The sequence below is a fragment of the Schistocerca americana genome, chromosome 6, assembly GCF_021461395.2.
Source record: "Schistocerca americana isolate TAMUIC-IGC-003095 chromosome 6, iqSchAmer2.1, whole genome shotgun sequence".
NCBI classification, from domain to species: domain Eukaryota; kingdom Metazoa; phylum Arthropoda; class Insecta; order Orthoptera; family Acrididae; genus Schistocerca; species Schistocerca americana.
Window position 1 is genome coordinate 142502315 of NC_060124.1, and position 18811 is coordinate 142521125.

Below are 18811 nucleotides of genomic sequence, written 5' to 3' on the forward strand. Positions count from 1 at the left end.
AGAGGGATGTAATATAGTGCTTAAATCTTTTTGGATTGCTAGTTCTTGAAATTGTGGTGGTAAACCTACCACTCATGCATTACTACTCTTGTAGAATTCATACCCTGTTTTGATGAGCATCCCCAAATCACTTGTGGGTGTAGCAAACAAATCTGTTCTGAAACATGCTTTTGTTAGGGTCTTCTTTATCTCTTCTATTAATGCTATCTGGGAAATGTCGCAGACCGATAAAGTACTCGAGAACCAATTTTATAAGCTGTTTCTTTCATGGACAATTACATTTCCATATTATCTTTGCAATGAAGGTGTGTTGCACAGCTAGTTATGTTCAGTCATTGTACTTTAAATGACTTCATATGTATACTCATAGATATATTTTGATAGTGACTGCTTCAAGTGATTTCCACTGGTTAAGTTTAAAGAAAACTTGGATATTTCGAGTAATTGAACTTTGGCAACAGATGGCAGTTTTATCCTCTCAGAAATTTTCAGATCTGCAAACCACTAATGTAAAACAATTTGCATCTTTAAAACTTCCCTTATGTTGCAATAAAACCATTTTCTTCATGGTACCCTTTTTTTTTCACCATGGGTGCTGGCCCTACTTGATTAACAAGAGAGCTTCAGAGGAAATAGGAGGAAGAAGAGGAGAGAGGTAGTGTTGGGCTGAAGCTGTGAGCCACTCTGAGAGACGAGTTCAGACTACATAACTGGAAGTTTTCTGCTTATTAAAGGCAGCAAACTGAGTTAAAGCCCTGGTCTGAAACACAGTTTTAACCTTGCAGGAATGTTTGTTTATTAATTTTCCCTCTATCGAACAAAGTAGTTTGTGGATTATATCATTTTAGTTCTGATAGTATTTTGAGCTCTTGATCCACGGTGTAAACCACCTGATTTAAAACTTTATATTGGAATATCACATACATTCTTCCAGTTAACTAAAATGCTTGGTTTAGCTATTTCTAGAAATGTAAGTAGTTACATGTAGATGGAAAAGTAGCTGACACTGTCTTATGTTTGGAATATACCATGTATACTTTTCATTTTTTCACATTTTGGTAGGTAGCAGATATTCCTTTGAATTGATATTACATGTAGTTTTTTAGCATGCCATCATGTACATCCATTTATTCACCTTTCCTTTAAACAGATGCTTCTAGTAACCAGTTTCAGATCTTTTTACTCCCATGAGAACAGCTTTTTGGTTAAATTGCATCATATGTGGTACACAATTTCCTAAGTATCAGTTGTAGTGTTACATTGGTAGAACTAACAGTCAGAGCAGCAATGGATAAGTTTTGTGAAATCTGCTATATTTTTTTCATCTTTTATTGAATTACGCTTTACACCATATTTTGTAGCATGACAGAATGATCATATTTTGCATCTGCTTAAAATATTAGATCTGCCACAGTTCTTACATTTCAGAGAATTGTATTTTAGAAAAGAAATACTGATACTTATCTGGCATGTGAATATTGGTTTAAAAACATACTCAATCTGTGTTTCAGTTTTGCTGTTCCATGTATTTATGTGGTAAGTGATAGGACACAGACATTATACTTAATTGTAAGAATGCAGTTTCAGCTGTCATAAGAAATAATTTCATCATTCTTATTATTATGTTCTTTCCCCAGTGATTTTTGAGATCATAATTGTTAAGAGCTATATAAAAGTTTAAGAAAAATGGAAGACAAACAAAGAATCATATTAGAAAATATGACCACTCATCATACAGAGAAATGTGGAGTGATCAATGCAAAAGGTCAGGCAAGTGGTTATTTTGGTGTGTGTGTGTGTGTGTGTGTGTGTGTGTGTGTGTGTGTGTGTGTGTGTGTGTGTTTGTTTCCCTCTTTCCTGATGAGGCAACAGTTTGTTGCGAAAGCTTGAATTTTGTGTGTATGTTTGTGTTTGTTTGTGTGTCTATCGACGTGCCAGCGCTTTCTTTTGGTAAGTCACATCATCTTTGTTTTTAGGCACACACACACATATACATCCGCACATACACAGACACAAGCAGACATATTTAAAGACAAAGACAAAGACAAAATTCACAAACCCAATCATCCCGGCCGCCCCATTGTAGCTGGTTACCAAGCCCCCACAGAACGTATCTCTGCCTACGTAGATCAACACCTGGCCCAAACTCTTTGTCTTTAAATATGTCTGCTTGTGTCTGTATATGTGTGGATGGATATATATATGTGTGTGTGTGTGTGTGTGTGTGTGTGTGTGTGTGTGTGTGTGCGCGCGCGCGCACGAGTGTATACCCGTCCTTTTTTCCCCCTAAGGTAAGTCTTTCCGCTCCCGGGATTGGAATGACTCCTTACCCTCTCCCTTAAAACCCACATCCTTTCGTCTTTCCCTCTCCTTCCCTCTTTCCTGATGAGGCAACAGTTTGTTGCAAAAGCTTGAATTTTGTGTGTATGTTTGGGTGTCTTTCGACCTGCCAGCGCTCTCGTTTGGTAAGTCACATCATCTTTGTTTTTTGATATATAACAAAGATGATTTGACTTACCAAATGAAAGTGCTGGCGGGTCGACAAACACACAAACAACCACAAACATACACACAAAATTCAAGCTTTCGCAACAAACTGTTGCCTCATCAGGAAAGAGGGAAGGAGAGGGAAAGACGAAAGGAAGTGGGTTTTAAGGGAGAGGGTAAGGAGTCATTCCAATCCCGGGAGCGGAAAGACTTACCTTTGGGGGGGTTGTTTGCGTGTATGTTTGTGGTTGTTAGTGTGTCTGTCGACCTGCCAGCACTTTCATTTGGTAAGTCAAATCATCTTTGTTTTTATATAATAGTGGGAAACATTCCACGTGGGAAAAATATATCTAAAAAGAAAGATGATGAAACTTACCAAACAAAAGCGCTGGCAGGTCGATAGACACACAAACAAACACAAACATACACACAAAATTCTAGCTTTCGCAACCAATGGTTGCCTCGTCAGGAAAGAGGGAAGGAGAAGGAAAGACAAAAGGATATGGGTTTTAAGGGAGAGGGTAAGGAGTCATTCCAATCCCGGGAGCGGAAAGACTTACCTTAGGGGGAAAAAAGGACAGGTATACACTCGCACACACACACATATCCATCCACACATACACAGACACAAGCAGACATTTGTAAAGGCAAAGAGTTTGGGCATTTTTTGGGCAGAGATGTCAGTCGGGGCGGATGTACAGAGGCAAAGATGAAGTTGAAAGGCAGGTGAGGTATGAGCGGCGGCAAATTGAAATTAGAAATTAGCGGAGATTGAGGCCTGGCGGATAGCGAGAAGAAAGGATATGCTGAAGGGCAAGTTCCCATCTCCGGAGTTCTGACAGGTTGGTGTTAGTGGTAAGTATCCAGATAACCCGGACGGTATAACACTGTGCCAAGATGTGCTGGCCGTGCACCAAGGCATGTTTAGCCACAGGGTGATCCTCATTACCAACAAACACTGTCTGCCTGTGTCCATTCATGCGAATGGACAGTTTGTTGCTGGTCATTCCCACATAGAACGCTTCACAGTGTAGGCAGGTCAGTTGGTAAATCACGTGGGTGCTTTCACACGTGGCTCTGCCTTTGATCGTGTACACCTTCCGGGTTACAGGACTGGAATAGGTGGTGGTGGGAGGGTGCATGGGACAGGTTTTACACCGGGGGCGGTTACAGGGGTAGGAGCCAGAGGGTAGGGAAGGTGGTTTGGGGATTTCCAGCCATGGGTACCAGGATGGCCCCCCTCGTATGCCAACCTATTCATGGGTCGCTTAGAGGAAGCCTTCCTGGTTACCCAGGCCTGCCAACCCGAAGTTTGGTACAGATTTATTGATGACATTTTCGTGATCTGGACTCACAGTGAAGAAGAACTCCAGAATTTCCTCTCCAACCTCAACTCCTTTGGTTCCATCAGATTCACCTGGTCCTACTCCAAATCCCATGCCACTTTCCTTGACGTTGACCTCCACCTGTCCAATGGCCAGCTTCACACGTCCGTCCACATTAAACCCACCAACAAGCAACAGTACCTCCATTATGACAGCTGCCACCCATTCCACATCAAACGGTCCCTTCCCTACAGCCTAGGTCTTCGTGGCAAACGAATCTGCTCCAGTCCGGAATCCTTGAACCATTACACCAACAACCTGAAAACAGCTTTTGCATCCCGTAACTACCCTCCCGACCTGGTACAGAAGCAAATAACCAGAGCCACATCCTCATCTCCTCAAACCCGGAACCTTCCACAGAAGAACCCCAAAAGTGCCCCACTTGTGACAGGATACTTTCCGGGACTGGATCAGATTCTGAATGTGGCTCTCCAGCAGGGATACGACTTCCTCAAATCCTGCCCTGAAATGAGATCCATCCTTCATGAAATCCTCCCCACTCCACCAAGAGTGTCTTTCCGCCGTCCACCTAACCTTCGCAACCTCTTAGTTCATCCCTATGAAATCCCCAAACCACCTTCCCTACCCTCTGGCTCCTACCCCTGTAACCGCCCCCGGTGTAAAACCTGTCCCATGCACCCTCCCACCACCACCTATTCCAGTCCTGTAACCCGGAAGGTGTACACGATCAAAGGCAGAGCCACGTGTGAAAGCACCCACGTGATTTACCAACTGACCTGCCTACACTGTGAAGCGTTCTATGTGGGAATGACCAGCAACAAACTGTCCATTCGCATGAATGGACACAGGCAGACAGTGTTTGTTGGTAATGAGGATCACCCTGTGGCTAAACATGCCTTGGTGCACGGCCAGCACATCTTGGCACAGTGTTACACCGTCCGGGTTATCTGGATACTTCCCACTAACACCAACCTGTCAGAACTCCGGAGATGGGAACTTGCCCTTCAGCATATCCTTTCTTCTCGCTATCCGCCAGGCCTCAATCTCCGCTAATTTCTAATTTCAATTTGCCGCCGCTCATACCTCACCTGCCTTTCAACTTCATCTTTGCCTCTGTACATCCGCCCCGACTGACATCTCTGCCCAAAAAATGCCCAAACTCTTTGCCTTTACAAATGTCTGCTTGTGTCTGTGTATGTGTGGATGGATATGTGTGTGTGTGCGAGTGTATACCTGTCCTTTTTTCCCCCTAAGGTAAGTCTTTCCGCTCCCGGGATTGGAATGACTCCTTACCCTCTCCCTTAAAACCCATATCCTTTTGTCTTTCCTTCTCCTTCCCTCTTTCCTGACGAGGCAACCATTGGTTGCGAAAGCTAGAATTTTGTGTGTATGTTTGTGTTTGTTTGTGTGTCTATCGACCTGCCAGCGCTTTTGTTTGGTAAGTTTCATCATCTTTCTTTTTAGATACATCTTTGTTTTTAGATATATATTTCCTACGTGGAATGTTTCCCTCTATTATAACCATATATATATAGATGAGGTGACTTACCGAACGAAAGCGCTGGCAGGTCGATAGACACACAAACATACACACAAAATTCAAGCTTTCGCAACAAACTGTTGCCTCATCAGGAAAGAGGGAAGGAGAGGGAAAGATGAAAGGATGTGGGTTTTAAGGGAGAGGGTAAGGAGTCATTCCAATCCCGGGAGCGGAAAGACTTACCTTAGGGGGAAAAAAGGACAGGTATACACTCGCGCGCGCACACACACACATATCCATCCACACATACAGACACAAGCAGACATATTTGAATGTGTGGATGGATATGTGTGTGTGTGCACGAGTGTCTACCTGTCCTTTTTTTCCCCCTAAGGTAAGTCTTTCCGCTCCCGGGATTGGAATGACTCCTTACCCTCTCCCTTAAAACCCACTTCCTTTCATCTTTCCCTCTCCTTCCCTCTTTCCTGATGGGGCAACAGTTTGTTGCGAAAGCTTGAATTTTGTGTGTATGTTTGTGTTTGTTTGTGTGTCTATCGACCTGCCAGCGCTTTCGTTCGGTAAGTCACCTCATCTTTGTTTTTATATATAATTTTTCCCACGTGGAATGTCTCCCTCTATTTTTTTTATATATATATATATATATATATATATATATATATATATATATATATATATGAGGAAGGGGGGGGGGGGGGGAGGGTGCAATTGAGAAAAGGGCAAGAATTAAGGAGAGGGTGCGATAGTTGGAGAAGGGGATATGAATTTGGGGACAGACAGGGCTGTTGTTATGTAGCATGTTGTTGTTGTTGTTGTTGGTGGTGGTGGTGGTGGTCTTCAGTCCTGAGACTGGTTTGATGCAGCTCTCCATGCTACTCTATCCTGTGCAAGCTTCATCATCTCCCAGTACTTACTGCAACCTACATTCTTTTGAATCTGCTTGGTGTAATCATCTCTTGGTCCCCCTCTACGATATTTACCCTCCACACTGCCTTTCAATGGTAAATTTGTGATCCCTTGATGCCTCAGAACATGCCCTACCAACCGGTCCCTTCTTCTTGTCAAGTTGTGCCACAAACTCCTCTTCTCCCCAATTCTATTCAATACCTCCTCATTAGTTATGTGATCTACCCATCTAATCTTCAGCATTCTTCTGTAGCGCCACATTTCGAAAGCTTCTATTCTCTTCATGTCCAAACTATTTATCGTCCATGTTTCACTTCCATACGTGGTTACGCTCCATACAAACACTTTCAGAAACGACTTCCTGACACTTAAATCTGTACTCGATGTTAACAAATTTCTCTTCTTCAGAAATGCTTTCCATGCCATTGCCAGTCTACATTTTATATCCTCTCTACTTCGACCATCATCAGTTATTTTGCTCCCCAGATAGCAAAACTCCTTTACTACTTTAAGCATCTCATTTCCAAATCTAATTCCCTCAGCATCACCCGACTTAATTCAACTACATTCCATTATCCTCATTTTGCTTTTGTTGATGTTCATCTTATATCCTCCTTTCAAAACACTGTCCATTCCGTTCAACTGCTCTTCCAAGTCCTTTACTGTTTCTAACAGAATTACAATGTCATCGGCAAACCTCGACGTTTTTATTTCTTCTCCATGGATTTTAATACCTACTGCAAATACATGGAAGAATCCTGGAGATACTAGAAGGTATCAGATAGATTACATAATGGTAAGACAGAGATTTAGGAACCAGGTTTTAAATTGTAAGACATTTCCAGGGGCAGATGTGGACTCTGACCACAATCTATTGGTTATGAACTGTAGATTAAAACTGAAGAAACTGCAAAAAGGTGGGAATTTAAGGAGATGGGACCTGGATAAACTGACTAAATCAGAGGTTGTACACAGTTTCAGGGAGAGCATAAGGGAATGGGGGAAAGAAATACAGTAGAAGAAGAATGGGTAGCTTTGAGGGATGAAGTAGTGAAGGCAGCAGAGGATCAAGTAGGTAAAAAGACAAGGGCTAGTATAAATCACTGGGTAACAGAAGATATATAGAATTTAATTGATGAAAGGAGAAAATATAAAAACGTAATAATGAAGCAAGCAAAAAGGAATACAAACGTCTCAAAAATAAGATCGACAGTAAGTGCAAAATGGCTAAACAAGGATGGCTAGAGGACAAATGTAAGGATGTAGAGGCATATCTCACCAGGGGTAAGATAGATACTGCCTACGGGAAAATTAAAGAGACCTTTGGAGAAAAGAGAACTATTTGTGTGAAAATCAAGAGCTCAGATGGAAACCCAGTTCTAAGCAAACACGGGAAAGCAGAAAGGTGGAAGGAGTATATAGAGGGTCTATACAAGAGCGATGTACTTGAAGACAATATTATGGAAATGGAAGAGGATGTAGATGAAGATGAAATGGGAGATATGATACTGTGTGAAGAGTTTGACAGAGCACTGAAAGACTTAAGTCGAAACAAGGCCCCGGGAGTAGATACAATTCCATTAGAACTACTGACCGCCTTGGGAGAGCCAGCCCTGACAAAACTCTACCATCTGGTGAGGAAGATGTATGAGACAGGCAAAATACCCTCAGACTTCAAGAAGAATATAATAATTCTGATCCCAAAGAAGCAGGTGTTGACAGATGTGAAAATTACCGCACTATTAGTTTAATAAATAACAGCTGCAAAATACTAACGTGAATTCTTTACAGACGAATGGAAAAACTAGTAGAAGCTGACCTCGGGTATGATCAGTTTGGTTTCCATAGAAATATTGGAACACGTGAGGCAGTACTGACCCTACGACTTATCTTAGAAGCTAGATTAAGGAAAGGCAAACCTATGTTTCTAGCATTTGTAGACTTAAAGAAAGCATTTGAAATTGTTGACTGGAATACTCTCTTTCAAATTCTGAAGGTGGCAGGGGTCAAATGCAGGGAGCAAAAGGCTATTTACAATTTGTACAGAAACCAGATGGCAATTACGAGAATCGAGGGACATGAAAGGGAAGCAGTGGTTGGGAAGGGAGTGAGACAGGGTTGTAGCTTCTCCCCAATGTTATTCAATCTGTATTTTGAGCAAGCAGTGAAGGAAACAAAAGAAAAACTTGGAGTAGGTATTAAAATCCATGGAGAAGAAATAAAAACTCTGAGGTTCACCGATGATATTGTAATTCTGTCAGAAACGGCAAAGGACCTGGAAGAGCAGGTGAACAGAATGGACAGTGTCTTGAAAGTAGGATATAAGATGAACATCAACAGAAGCAAAATGAGGATAATGGAATGTAGTCAAATTAAATCGGGTGAAGCCGCGGTAATTAGATTAGGAAATGAGATGCTTAAAGTAGTAAATGAGTTTTGCTGTTTGGTGAGCAAAATAACTGACGATGGTCAAAGTAGAGGGGATATAAAATGTAGACTGGCAATGGCAAGGAAAGCGTTTCTGAAGAAGAGAAATTTGTTAATATAGAGTATAGATTTAAGTGTCAGGAAGTCGTTTCTGAAAGTATTTGTATGGAGTGTAGCCATGTATGGAAGTGAAACGTGGACGATAAATAGTTTGGACAAGAAGAGAACAGAAGCTTTCGAAATGTGGTGCTACAGAAGAATGCTGAAGATTAGATGGGTAGATCACATAAGCAATGACGAGGTATTGAGTAGGATTGGGGAGAAGAGAAGTTTGTGGCAAAACTTGACTAGAAGGAGGAATCGGTTGGTAGGGCATGTTCTGAGGCATTAAGGGATCACCAATTTAGTATTGGAGGGCAGCGTGGAGGGTAAAAATCGTATAGAGAGACTAAGAGATGAATACACTAAGCAGATTCAGAAGGATGTAGGTTGTAGTAGGTACTGGGAGATGAAGAAGCTTGCACATGATAGAGTAGCATGGAGAGCTGCCTCAACCCAGTCTCCGGGCTGAAGACCACCACCACCACAACAACAACAACAACAACAACAACCACCACCACCACCCTGTATTCACCTGACCAAAAGTCTTGTTCTTCCTGCCACCGAACTTAACTAATTCCCACTATCTCTAACTTTAACCTATCCATTTCCCTTTCTAAATTTTCTAACCTACCTGCCCAATTAAGGGATCTGACATTCCACACTCCAATCTGTAGAACGCCAGTTTTCTTTCTCCTGATAACGACATTCCCTTGAGTAGTTCCCACCTGGAGATCCGAATGGGGGACTATTTTACCTCCGGAATATTTTACCCAAGAGGACGCCATCATCATTTAACCATACAGTAAAGTTGCATGCCCTCGGGAAAAATTACAGTTGTAGTTTCTCCTTGCTTTCAGCCATTCACAGTACCAGCACAACAAGGCCCTTTTGGTTAGTGTTACAAGGCCAGATCAGTCAATCATCCAGACTGTTGCCCCTGCAACTACTGAAAAGGCTGCTGCCCCTCTTCAGGAACCACGTGTTTGTTTGGCGTTTCAACAGATACCCCTCCATTGTGGTTGCACCTACGGTACGGGCATCGGTATTGCTGAGGCTCGCAAGTTTCTCCGCCAATAGCAAGGCCCATGGTTCATGGGGGGGGATTATGTAGCATAGGAATACAGGCAAAATGGGAGTGTGTGAGAGGGACAGGGTTTAAAATGGAGTAGACAACTATAAAAATATGTGTGGAGGAGGTTTAGACTCCTGTATCATGGCTCACTTTCACTTTTGTCAGCTTACAGATCTGTAGCCCAACCTCCATGCAGCTTTCGCCTCTGCAGTCCTCGATACGGTCTGGAGCACCATGTCCTACATCCAGTTGTACATTGTTGAGCTGTCTGTGTCACACTATTTTTATCCTTTTTCCTGTCTCTCCCTTCCTACCCTTCTTATTACTTTCTACTTTTGCATTTGTCTCGCATCTGTGCCAAGAGTGCAGCTCATCTGGTGCTATTCAGCTGTCAAACAGCTGTCTTGCATAGACGGGGTAGAGTTACCTGCTTAAGGTTTGTGTGTCTGTGTGTCTGTGTGTGTGTGTGTGTGTGTGTGTGTGTGTGTGTGTGTGTGTGTGTGTGTGTGTGTGTGGGCATGCCCACGCGTGTACATACAATTGTTTGTATTTGTTTCTTGCATGACAATAATTTCTTCACCAAATCTCACTTATGACAGTGTGAGATTGAATTTAATAAGCAGCATTGATTCCGTGTACTTAATGTGCCTGCTGTGAGTTAGCAAATAAAAAAGTTCTGAACTGTATGGTAATAGCTGATGAAACTTGAGTAGCTCACCACATCTCTGAATAAGCAAAGGCAAGTTTACTGTCAAAAAACAACGAGAATGCCAGTGAGGGAAACAGTAATAGATAATCTCTTGGGTCATATACCTTGTATGGGTGAGCTATACAGCATACTAATTTTCCATGGAGTGTAGCGGTAGTTGTGGTGGATGATTTAGTGTACTAATCATTGAGTGGCAGATCAGATCTTCACTTATTTTCAAATCTGAAAAAATATTTTGGTGAAAAAAATATTTATGAAGGGTAGTTATGTTCAAAATACTACTATGTTTTTGTAATAAAAAGAGGGCTTGTGTTTAGTCTCACAACTTGTATGGATTCTGAAAGTGACTACAGGAAAAATTACTATGTTCATATAAAAATATAGTCTTGCAGAAGTATTTACAGTGCTTCATATTTTTACATCCTGGACAACTCGTATACATATTTGTTCACCTGTAATTTCATTAAGTTTCGTAATTCTTCCTAATTTTATATTCACACTGAAATTTGTCTTTAATGATCCCATTGTTGATCTGTCATTACACCATTACCTTCCATCCTTTTTCTTCTTTGTTTTGAAGCAATGGAGTGATTGTATAGGATTCTCATGTGTGAGGGCAGTCACAATGGTTTGCGGTTTTACAAGTTGCAAGTGTCTCCTTAAAAGTCTTCACACAGGTGTCACTGGAATCACTAGTTCACAGCTACCCTTCCGCTACACATTAAAAGACTCTCTCTCTCGTTCAGCATGTTCTTTAGTCACCCGTTGGCATTCTGTACTCTTCCCCTTGCAAAGACAGCTGGTGCCTTCAAACTGATGTTACCATCTACAGATATTATCATTGCCTGGAGGATTACAATGTAACTTTATAAGGAATGTACATTGTAATGTAACAACAGATTCAGTCCTAGCAAACTATCAAACATCAAAAGCTTTCTGTTCAGTAGTACTACCTTTGCTATTAGAGCTTTCTAAAGAAAGATGCAGGGAACAGTGCATTTGTATGCACATTGGTACACAAACAAAACTGTTTGAGTTTCTCTTTCATTTGATGTATTATTTGTAATTTCAAGTTGAATGTAATGAATGCTACAAAGCTTTAAAACTCCAATGTTCATTTTGAAATACTTGGTATAACAATTTATTTAATTGGATAGATAAAAAACCTAGTAACGAAGCAGTGGCAGAACGCACACATAAAAGACTGTTGTAATTGGCAAGCTTTCAGAACCAGTGGCTACTTCTTCAGGCAGAAGGGTTGAAGGGGAAGGAAGAAGGGTGAAGGAAAAGGACTGGAGAGGTCTATGAAAGTGCGTAGATTTTGGGAAAGTCACCCAGAACTGTGGATCAGGGGAGACTATCGTATGGGATGAGAAGGAAATGTTGGTATAATGCTTTTCATACTAATTCCATAGGTATGTTATCTACAAATGGACTAACAGTTTTGTTGATAAGGTATGCTGTGCACAACGTACCTTATGACATGGTACAAAATGTGACATACGGCGACTCAAAGTAATTGAATAAAATGGTACCCATGAAATGCCTCTGTGGTTTTTATTTGGAAGAACTGCTTCATTGTATGAAATGCAGAACCCTCTTGCAAATTATTACTCTGTTAGTATGCAGATTATCCTACATTTTACTGTTCATATATCACACCCAGACAAATAAATGGGTCACTGCTGAAGAGACCAATGTGATTTTCACTGATACTGAGTGGTGACTTTTGCAGGCGGCAGCAAGAACTGGAGGCTGCTGGTGGTGGCAGTTCAAATAGTGCTGCAGGTGAGGAGAACCCCGCACTCGTGGCAGAGCTGAGGGCACTACGGCAGCGCAAGGAAGAACTAGAAACACATCTTGGTGTGCTCCAGGACTCACGCAGGCAACTTATGGTTCAACTGGAGGGTCTTATGAAACTACTGAAGGTGTGCATCTTCAACTCATTTCTTTAGAATATTTGGAAACTACTGCTGATCATTTATTCAGGAACAGAAAAGAAACAGTTGCATGGTTACAATGTTAAATGCAGCATTAAATACCAAACACATTCTTCTTACACTTTGTAAAAGTTGAAGTCAATGCCTTTCCTTTTGTAAACTATTTTCATGCAACTGCATTTCAGTCATTTTGCCATATATTTGCTCCCACATAGTCTAAATCTAATTGGTTGATAGATCAGAAGAGGGAGGCTGCAAGGACACGTTGAAATTCTGATTAATTTGAGAGGAGGATAATAATTACACTGAAAAAGACTTCTAACAAAACCGAGGAATCTGGGTTTGAGTTGTGGTCCATTATATGTTAATGCTTGTGAAAACTGTAGCATGTGTGATCAAAATGAATATTACACATGACAATTTGCAAATGATTGGAATTACAGAACTGAATGTGACTTTCAGAATATGGGGTACTGTGAAGCGCATAAATGCTGCAGTCAGAGCCTCTAAACCCCATGGCAACAAATGAAAGAAGGTTATAATTTGTGAAGTATCTCCCTTCATGTGTTTTCTGTGCATGTCCAAAAAACATCACTTGTGGTTGTTGATGGACCAAGATGAACAATTTGGTGGCCTTCTATGTCAAGTCATTTTCAATATGAGATATGCCAGGCAAAAGTGCAAACAGTGTGCCTCTTATTCTTTGATGGAAGTTCTGGTGTCTCTCTCCATGTGTGGCAGGGCATTTCTATGTTGAAATATAGTGTGTATAATTGCCGAAAGAAGGAATAAGACCCCAATGTCTAAATTAGGGACAGCTAAGAACTTTACTTGCATGCAGTGCTTGTATACACATGCCAGTCTCTCTCATCTGAATGCACACTTCCCCCTCTGCCACGCCACACTGTCTGAGTGGGAAAACGGGGAAGGGGGGAACTGTGAAACTGCAGCATATGGCTGTGTTTTGTATTTATCAACAACATAGATCACAAACAAAACAAATTTTTAGTATTATTTAAATATTTTTGACGCACTGAAGACATAAGGAAACAACAGAAAATCAAGGATGGAATGTAGCAGTATTATGAAAAGCATAGTTGGTTCCTCCCCCGTGAACCATGGACCTTGCCGTTGGTGGGGAGGCTTGCTTGCCTCAGCGATACAGATAGCCGTACTGTAGGTGCAACCACAATGGAGGGGTATCTGTTGAGAGGCCAGACAAATGCGTGGTTCCTGAAGAGGGGCAACAGCCTTTTCAGTAGTTGCAGGGGCAACAGTCTGGGTGATTGACTGATCTGGCCTTGTAAACCTAACCAAAACGGCCTTGCTGTGCTGGTACTGCGAACGGCTGAAAGCAAGGGGAAACTACAGATGTAATTTTTCCCAAGGGCATGCATCTTTACTGTATGGTTAAATGATGATGGTGTCCTCTTGGGTAAAATATTCCGGAGGTAAAATAGTCCCCCATTCGGATCTCCGGGCAGGGACTACTCAAGAGGACGTTGTTATCAGGAGAAAGAAAACTGGCGTTCTACGGATTGGAGCGTGGAATGTCAGATCCCTTAATTGGGCAGGTAGGTTAGAAAATTTAAAAAGGGAAATGGATAGGTTAAAGTTAGATATAGTGGGAATTAGTGAAGTTCGGTGGCAGGAGGAACAAGACTTTTGGTCAGGCGAATACAGGACATAAATACAAAATCAAATAGGTGTAATGCAGGAGTAGCTTTAATAATGAATAGGAAAATAGGAATGCGGGTAAGCTACTACAAAGAGCATAGTGAATGCATTATTGTGGTCAAGATAGACAAGAAGCCCACACCTACTACAGTAGTACAAGTTTGTATGCCATCTAGCTATGCCGATCAGGAAGAAATTGATGAAATGTATGATGAAGTCAAAGAAATTATTCAGATAGTGAAGGGAGATGAAGATTTAATAGTGATGGGTGACTGGAATTCGGTAGTAGGAAAAGGGAGAGAAGGAAATGTAATAGGTGAATATGGATTGGGGCTAAGAAATGAAATAGGAAGCCACTTGGTAGAATTTTGCACAGAGCACAACTTAATCATAGCTAACACTTGGTTCAGGAATCATGAAAGAAGGTTGTATACATGGAAGAATCCTGGAGATACTGACAAGTTTCAGATAGATTATATAATGGTAAGACAGAGATTTAGGAATCAGGTTTTAAATTGTAAGACATTTCCAGGGGCAGATGTGGACTCTGACCACAATCTATTGGTTATGAACTGTAGATTAAAACTGAAGAAACTGCAAAAAGGTGGGAATTTAAGGAGATGGGACCTGGATAAACTGACTAAACCAGAGGTTATACAGAGTTTCAGAGAGAGCATAAGGGAACAATTGACAGGAATGGGGGAAAGAAACACAGTAGAAGAAGAATGGGTAGCTTTGAGGGATGAAGTAGTGAAGGCAGCAGAGGATCAAGTAGGTAAAAAGACAAGGGCTAGTAGAACTCCTTGGGTAACAGAAGAAATATTGAATTTAATTGATGAAAGCAGAAAATTTAAAAATGCAGTAAATGAAGCAGGCAAAAAGGAATACAAACGTCTCAAAAATGAGATTGGCAGGAAGTGCAAAATGGCTAAGCAGGGATGGCTGGAGGACAAATGTAAAGTTGTATAGGCTTATCTCACTAGGGGTAAGATAGATACTGCCTACAGGAAAATTAAAGAGACCTTTGGAGAAAAGAAAACCACTTGTATGAATATCAATAGCTCAGATGGAAACCCAGTTCTAAGCAAAGAAGGGAAAGCAGAAAGGTGGAAGGAGTATATAGAGGGTCTATACAAGGGCGATGTAATTGAGGACAATCTTATGGAAATGGAAGAGAATGTAGATGAAGATGAAATGGGAGATATGATACTGCGTGAGGAGTTTGACAGAGCACTGAAAGACCTAAGTCGAAACAAGGCCCCGGGAGTAGACAACATTCCATTAGAACTACTGACAGCCTTGGGAGAGCCAGTCCTGGCAAAACTCTACCATCTGGTGAGCAAGATGTATGAGACAGGCGAAGTACCCTCAGACTTCGAGAAGAATATAATAATTACAATCCCAAAGAAAGCAGGTGTTGACAGATGTGAAAATTACCGAAGAATCAGTTTAATAAGCCACAGCTGCAAAATACTAATGCGAATTCTTTACAGACGAATGGAAAAACTAGTAGAAGCCAACCTCGGGGAAGATCAGTTTGGATTCCGTAGAAATGTTGGGACACTTGAGGCAATACTGACCCTACGACTTATCTTAGAAGCTAGATTAAGGAAAGGCAAACCTACGTTTCTAGCATTTGTAGACTTAGATAAAGCATTTGACAATGTTGACTGGAATACGCTCTTTCAAAATTCTGAAGGTGGCAGGGGTAAAATACAGGGAGCTACAGGCTATTTACAATTTGTACAGAAACCAGATGGCAGTAGTAAGAGTCGAGGGACACGAAAGGGAAGCAGTTGTTGGGAAGGGAGTAAGACAGGGTTGTAGCCTATCCCCGATGTTATTCAATCTGTATATTGAGCAAGCAGTGAAGGAAACAAAAGAAAAATTCGGATTATGTATTAAAATCCATGGAGAAGAAATAAAAACGTCGAGGTTTGCTGATGACATTGTAATTCTGTCAGAGACAGCAAAGGACTTGGAAGAGCAGTTCAACGGAATGGATAGTGTTTTAAAAGGGGTATATAAGATGAACATCAACAGAAGCAAAACGAGGATAATGGAATGTAGTCGAATTAAGTCGGGTGATGCTGAGGAAATTAGAGTAGGAAATGAGATGCTTAAAGTAGTAAAGGAGTTTTGCTATTTGGGGAGCAAAATAACTGATGATGGTCGAAGTAGAGAGGATATAAAATGTAGACTGGCAATGGCAAGGAAAGCGTTTCTGAAGAAGAGAGATTTGTTAACATCGAATATAGATTTAAGTTTCAGGAAGTCATTTCTGAAAGTATTTGTATGAAGTGTAGCCATGTATGGAAGTGAAACAGGGACGATAAATGGTTTGGACAGGAAGAGAATAGAAGCTTTTGAAATGAAATGTGGTGCTACAGAAGAATGCTGAAGATTAGATGGGTAGATCACATAACTAATGAGGAGGTATTGAATAGGATTGGGGAGAAGAGGAGTTTGTAGCACAACTTGACTAGAAGAAGGTATCGGTTGGTAGGACATGTTCTGAGGCATCAAGGGATCACCAATTTAGTATTGGAGGGCAGTGTGGAAGGTAAATATCGTAGAGGGAGACCAAGAGATGGATACACTAAGAAGATTCAAAAGGATGTAGGTTGCAGTAGGTACTGGGAGATGAAGCAGCTTGCACAGGATAGAGTAGCATGGAGAGCTGCATCAAACAAGTCTCAGGACTGAAGACCACAACAACAACATTGTCACATTCATGATATTTGACTTGTCTTCATTCAGTTCTGTCAAAAACTGTTACAGCTAATAATGCAATAATGTGTGCAACCTCAGAAAATTTAATGTGTGCACCACCAGTTCCATCATGTGTTCCATGCCTGCATATTTAATACAAAGTTCTTCTTGATGTGCAGAACGTTGATTCCCATACAAATCATCTGTCAATTGTTATAATTCTTAGCTGTTTCATTACCAGCTGAATCTTTAAATTGTGTACATATGGTGATTTAATGCTGCTTCATAGCAAATTTGCATTACCTATCGACTTGTGACTACATAATAGAAATTGAGAGTTGTTGTCCTTCTCCTCTATGATTCCCATTCATTTTTAAAGGACTGCAACAAAAGATTGCTAGATGGCCTCTTTTTGTTGAAACAGCCACTTGACCTGTAAACTCCTCTGATTCTATGAGCAAATAGTGAAGGATAAAAAGCACTTACACCATAAGTCTGCTGAACTGGAGAAAGACATGCTGACCAAAAAAAGGTGCACCAAATGCTGGTAGAAAACATTGCAGCACACTGCTAAATGAAATTTCACACCATGCCAAGGAGGACCGAGCAAAACCAAGGTGGACCAAGTAGTGCTGCGAGAGGCCGAGTCTCAGACCACACACAGGCAACTGATTGTGCACAAATGAAATTTTTGACACTGTCTCTGACCTGCTCTAAACTGTCCTTGATGTAGTGATTACTGCTAGTGATGCCATCATAATGTGCAAGTCAATGTTACATGTTGTATACAGTGGCATCTCAAACTCTCTCACCTGCCATTTTTCTGCTGTGCCACTCAGTAATGCAGGTTGCCAGATTGTATCACCATTCTAGTGTCCAACATGTATGAAGTCATCTGTATGGACTCATCTGTAAGCATATCATTTTGCCACTAAGAGTGTCATTAACAGTGTCTGTGAGGCCCCTTGTTTATGGTTTCTGGGATGAAAGCCAATGTTGCAGCCCACATGCTACCAGGTCGGACTGCAGAAGATGGCATCAAATCATCCCAGCAGACAGGTCCACACATACCGCAGTTCTCCAGCATAAAGCCAGCACTGTAGATGAGACACTGTGGTTCTTCATGACTATGCTGACAATAGGGATGATGTCTAAGTTGTGGTTATATTGTGTTGCCCTGTAGCTGCTTGCTGAATTGCTTCAATTCACTATTTCCAGTCACAGCTCACTGTCATGGCTTCACATCCTGTATGAGATAAAATGTCAGTGTTTTGATGACAGTTTCCCAGAAACCAATGATGTTGTCAGATTCTGGTTTCAGTTGTACTGTTTGTGAAAACTGTGTCGTTAATCTCATTGTGCTGAGCAGCCAGCTTTGTACTGGATGTTCAGGCTTGTCCTTGGCTACAGTTTTCTGATCCCCCCCCCCCACACACACACAGGCAGGTGCTAATGCTCACATAGAATGCTGTGCTGTAGTTGCAGCAATGTTGTTATACTTACATTGCTGTTAGTAAGTGACAACAGAGGGATCTTGAAAGAGTTTCCAGTTGTTTCCTACCATGTACCTTAACCCCAAAATTGCCATTATTAATTGTGGTGCAGGTCCTAATTGTCTTTATAAAAATAGATCCCATAAACACTGTTTGAAGTGGACACATTTCACTGTTCATGGTTTTCACTCACCGTGTCATATTTTCAGTTCACAGACCACTAGTACAGCAGAACATCATCTGCAATGTTTTAATGGACAAGAACATGGAGGGAGTGCATGACTGTAACAATTAATCCAAAATCCAGTTCAAATTCACTGTGCAGTATTCCATAAATGAGTACATATACATACAATAATAGTTTTGAAATGATTGTCTGGGACAATATTTTTATTACAAGGAATCTGAAAAATTCATGGTTCGTGATAAATGCAAATACACA

General features: G+C 41.2%; 1 protein-coding gene across 8 annotated transcripts in view; it reads left to right on the forward strand.

Moving 5' to 3' along the window:
• Positions 1–18811, forward strand: part of LOC124619437 (dystrobrevin beta) — a 611344-nt gene that overhangs the window by 540100 nt on the left and 52433 nt on the right. For all 8 annotated transcript variants that reach the window (XM_047145819.1, XM_047145822.1, XM_047145818.1 and 5 more), the window contains one exon: positions 12283–12475. In XM_047145819.1, coding sequence (XP_047001775.1) covers positions 12283–12475 — 193 coding nt within the window. The remainder of the gene's footprint in view (positions 1–12282; positions 12476–18811) is intronic.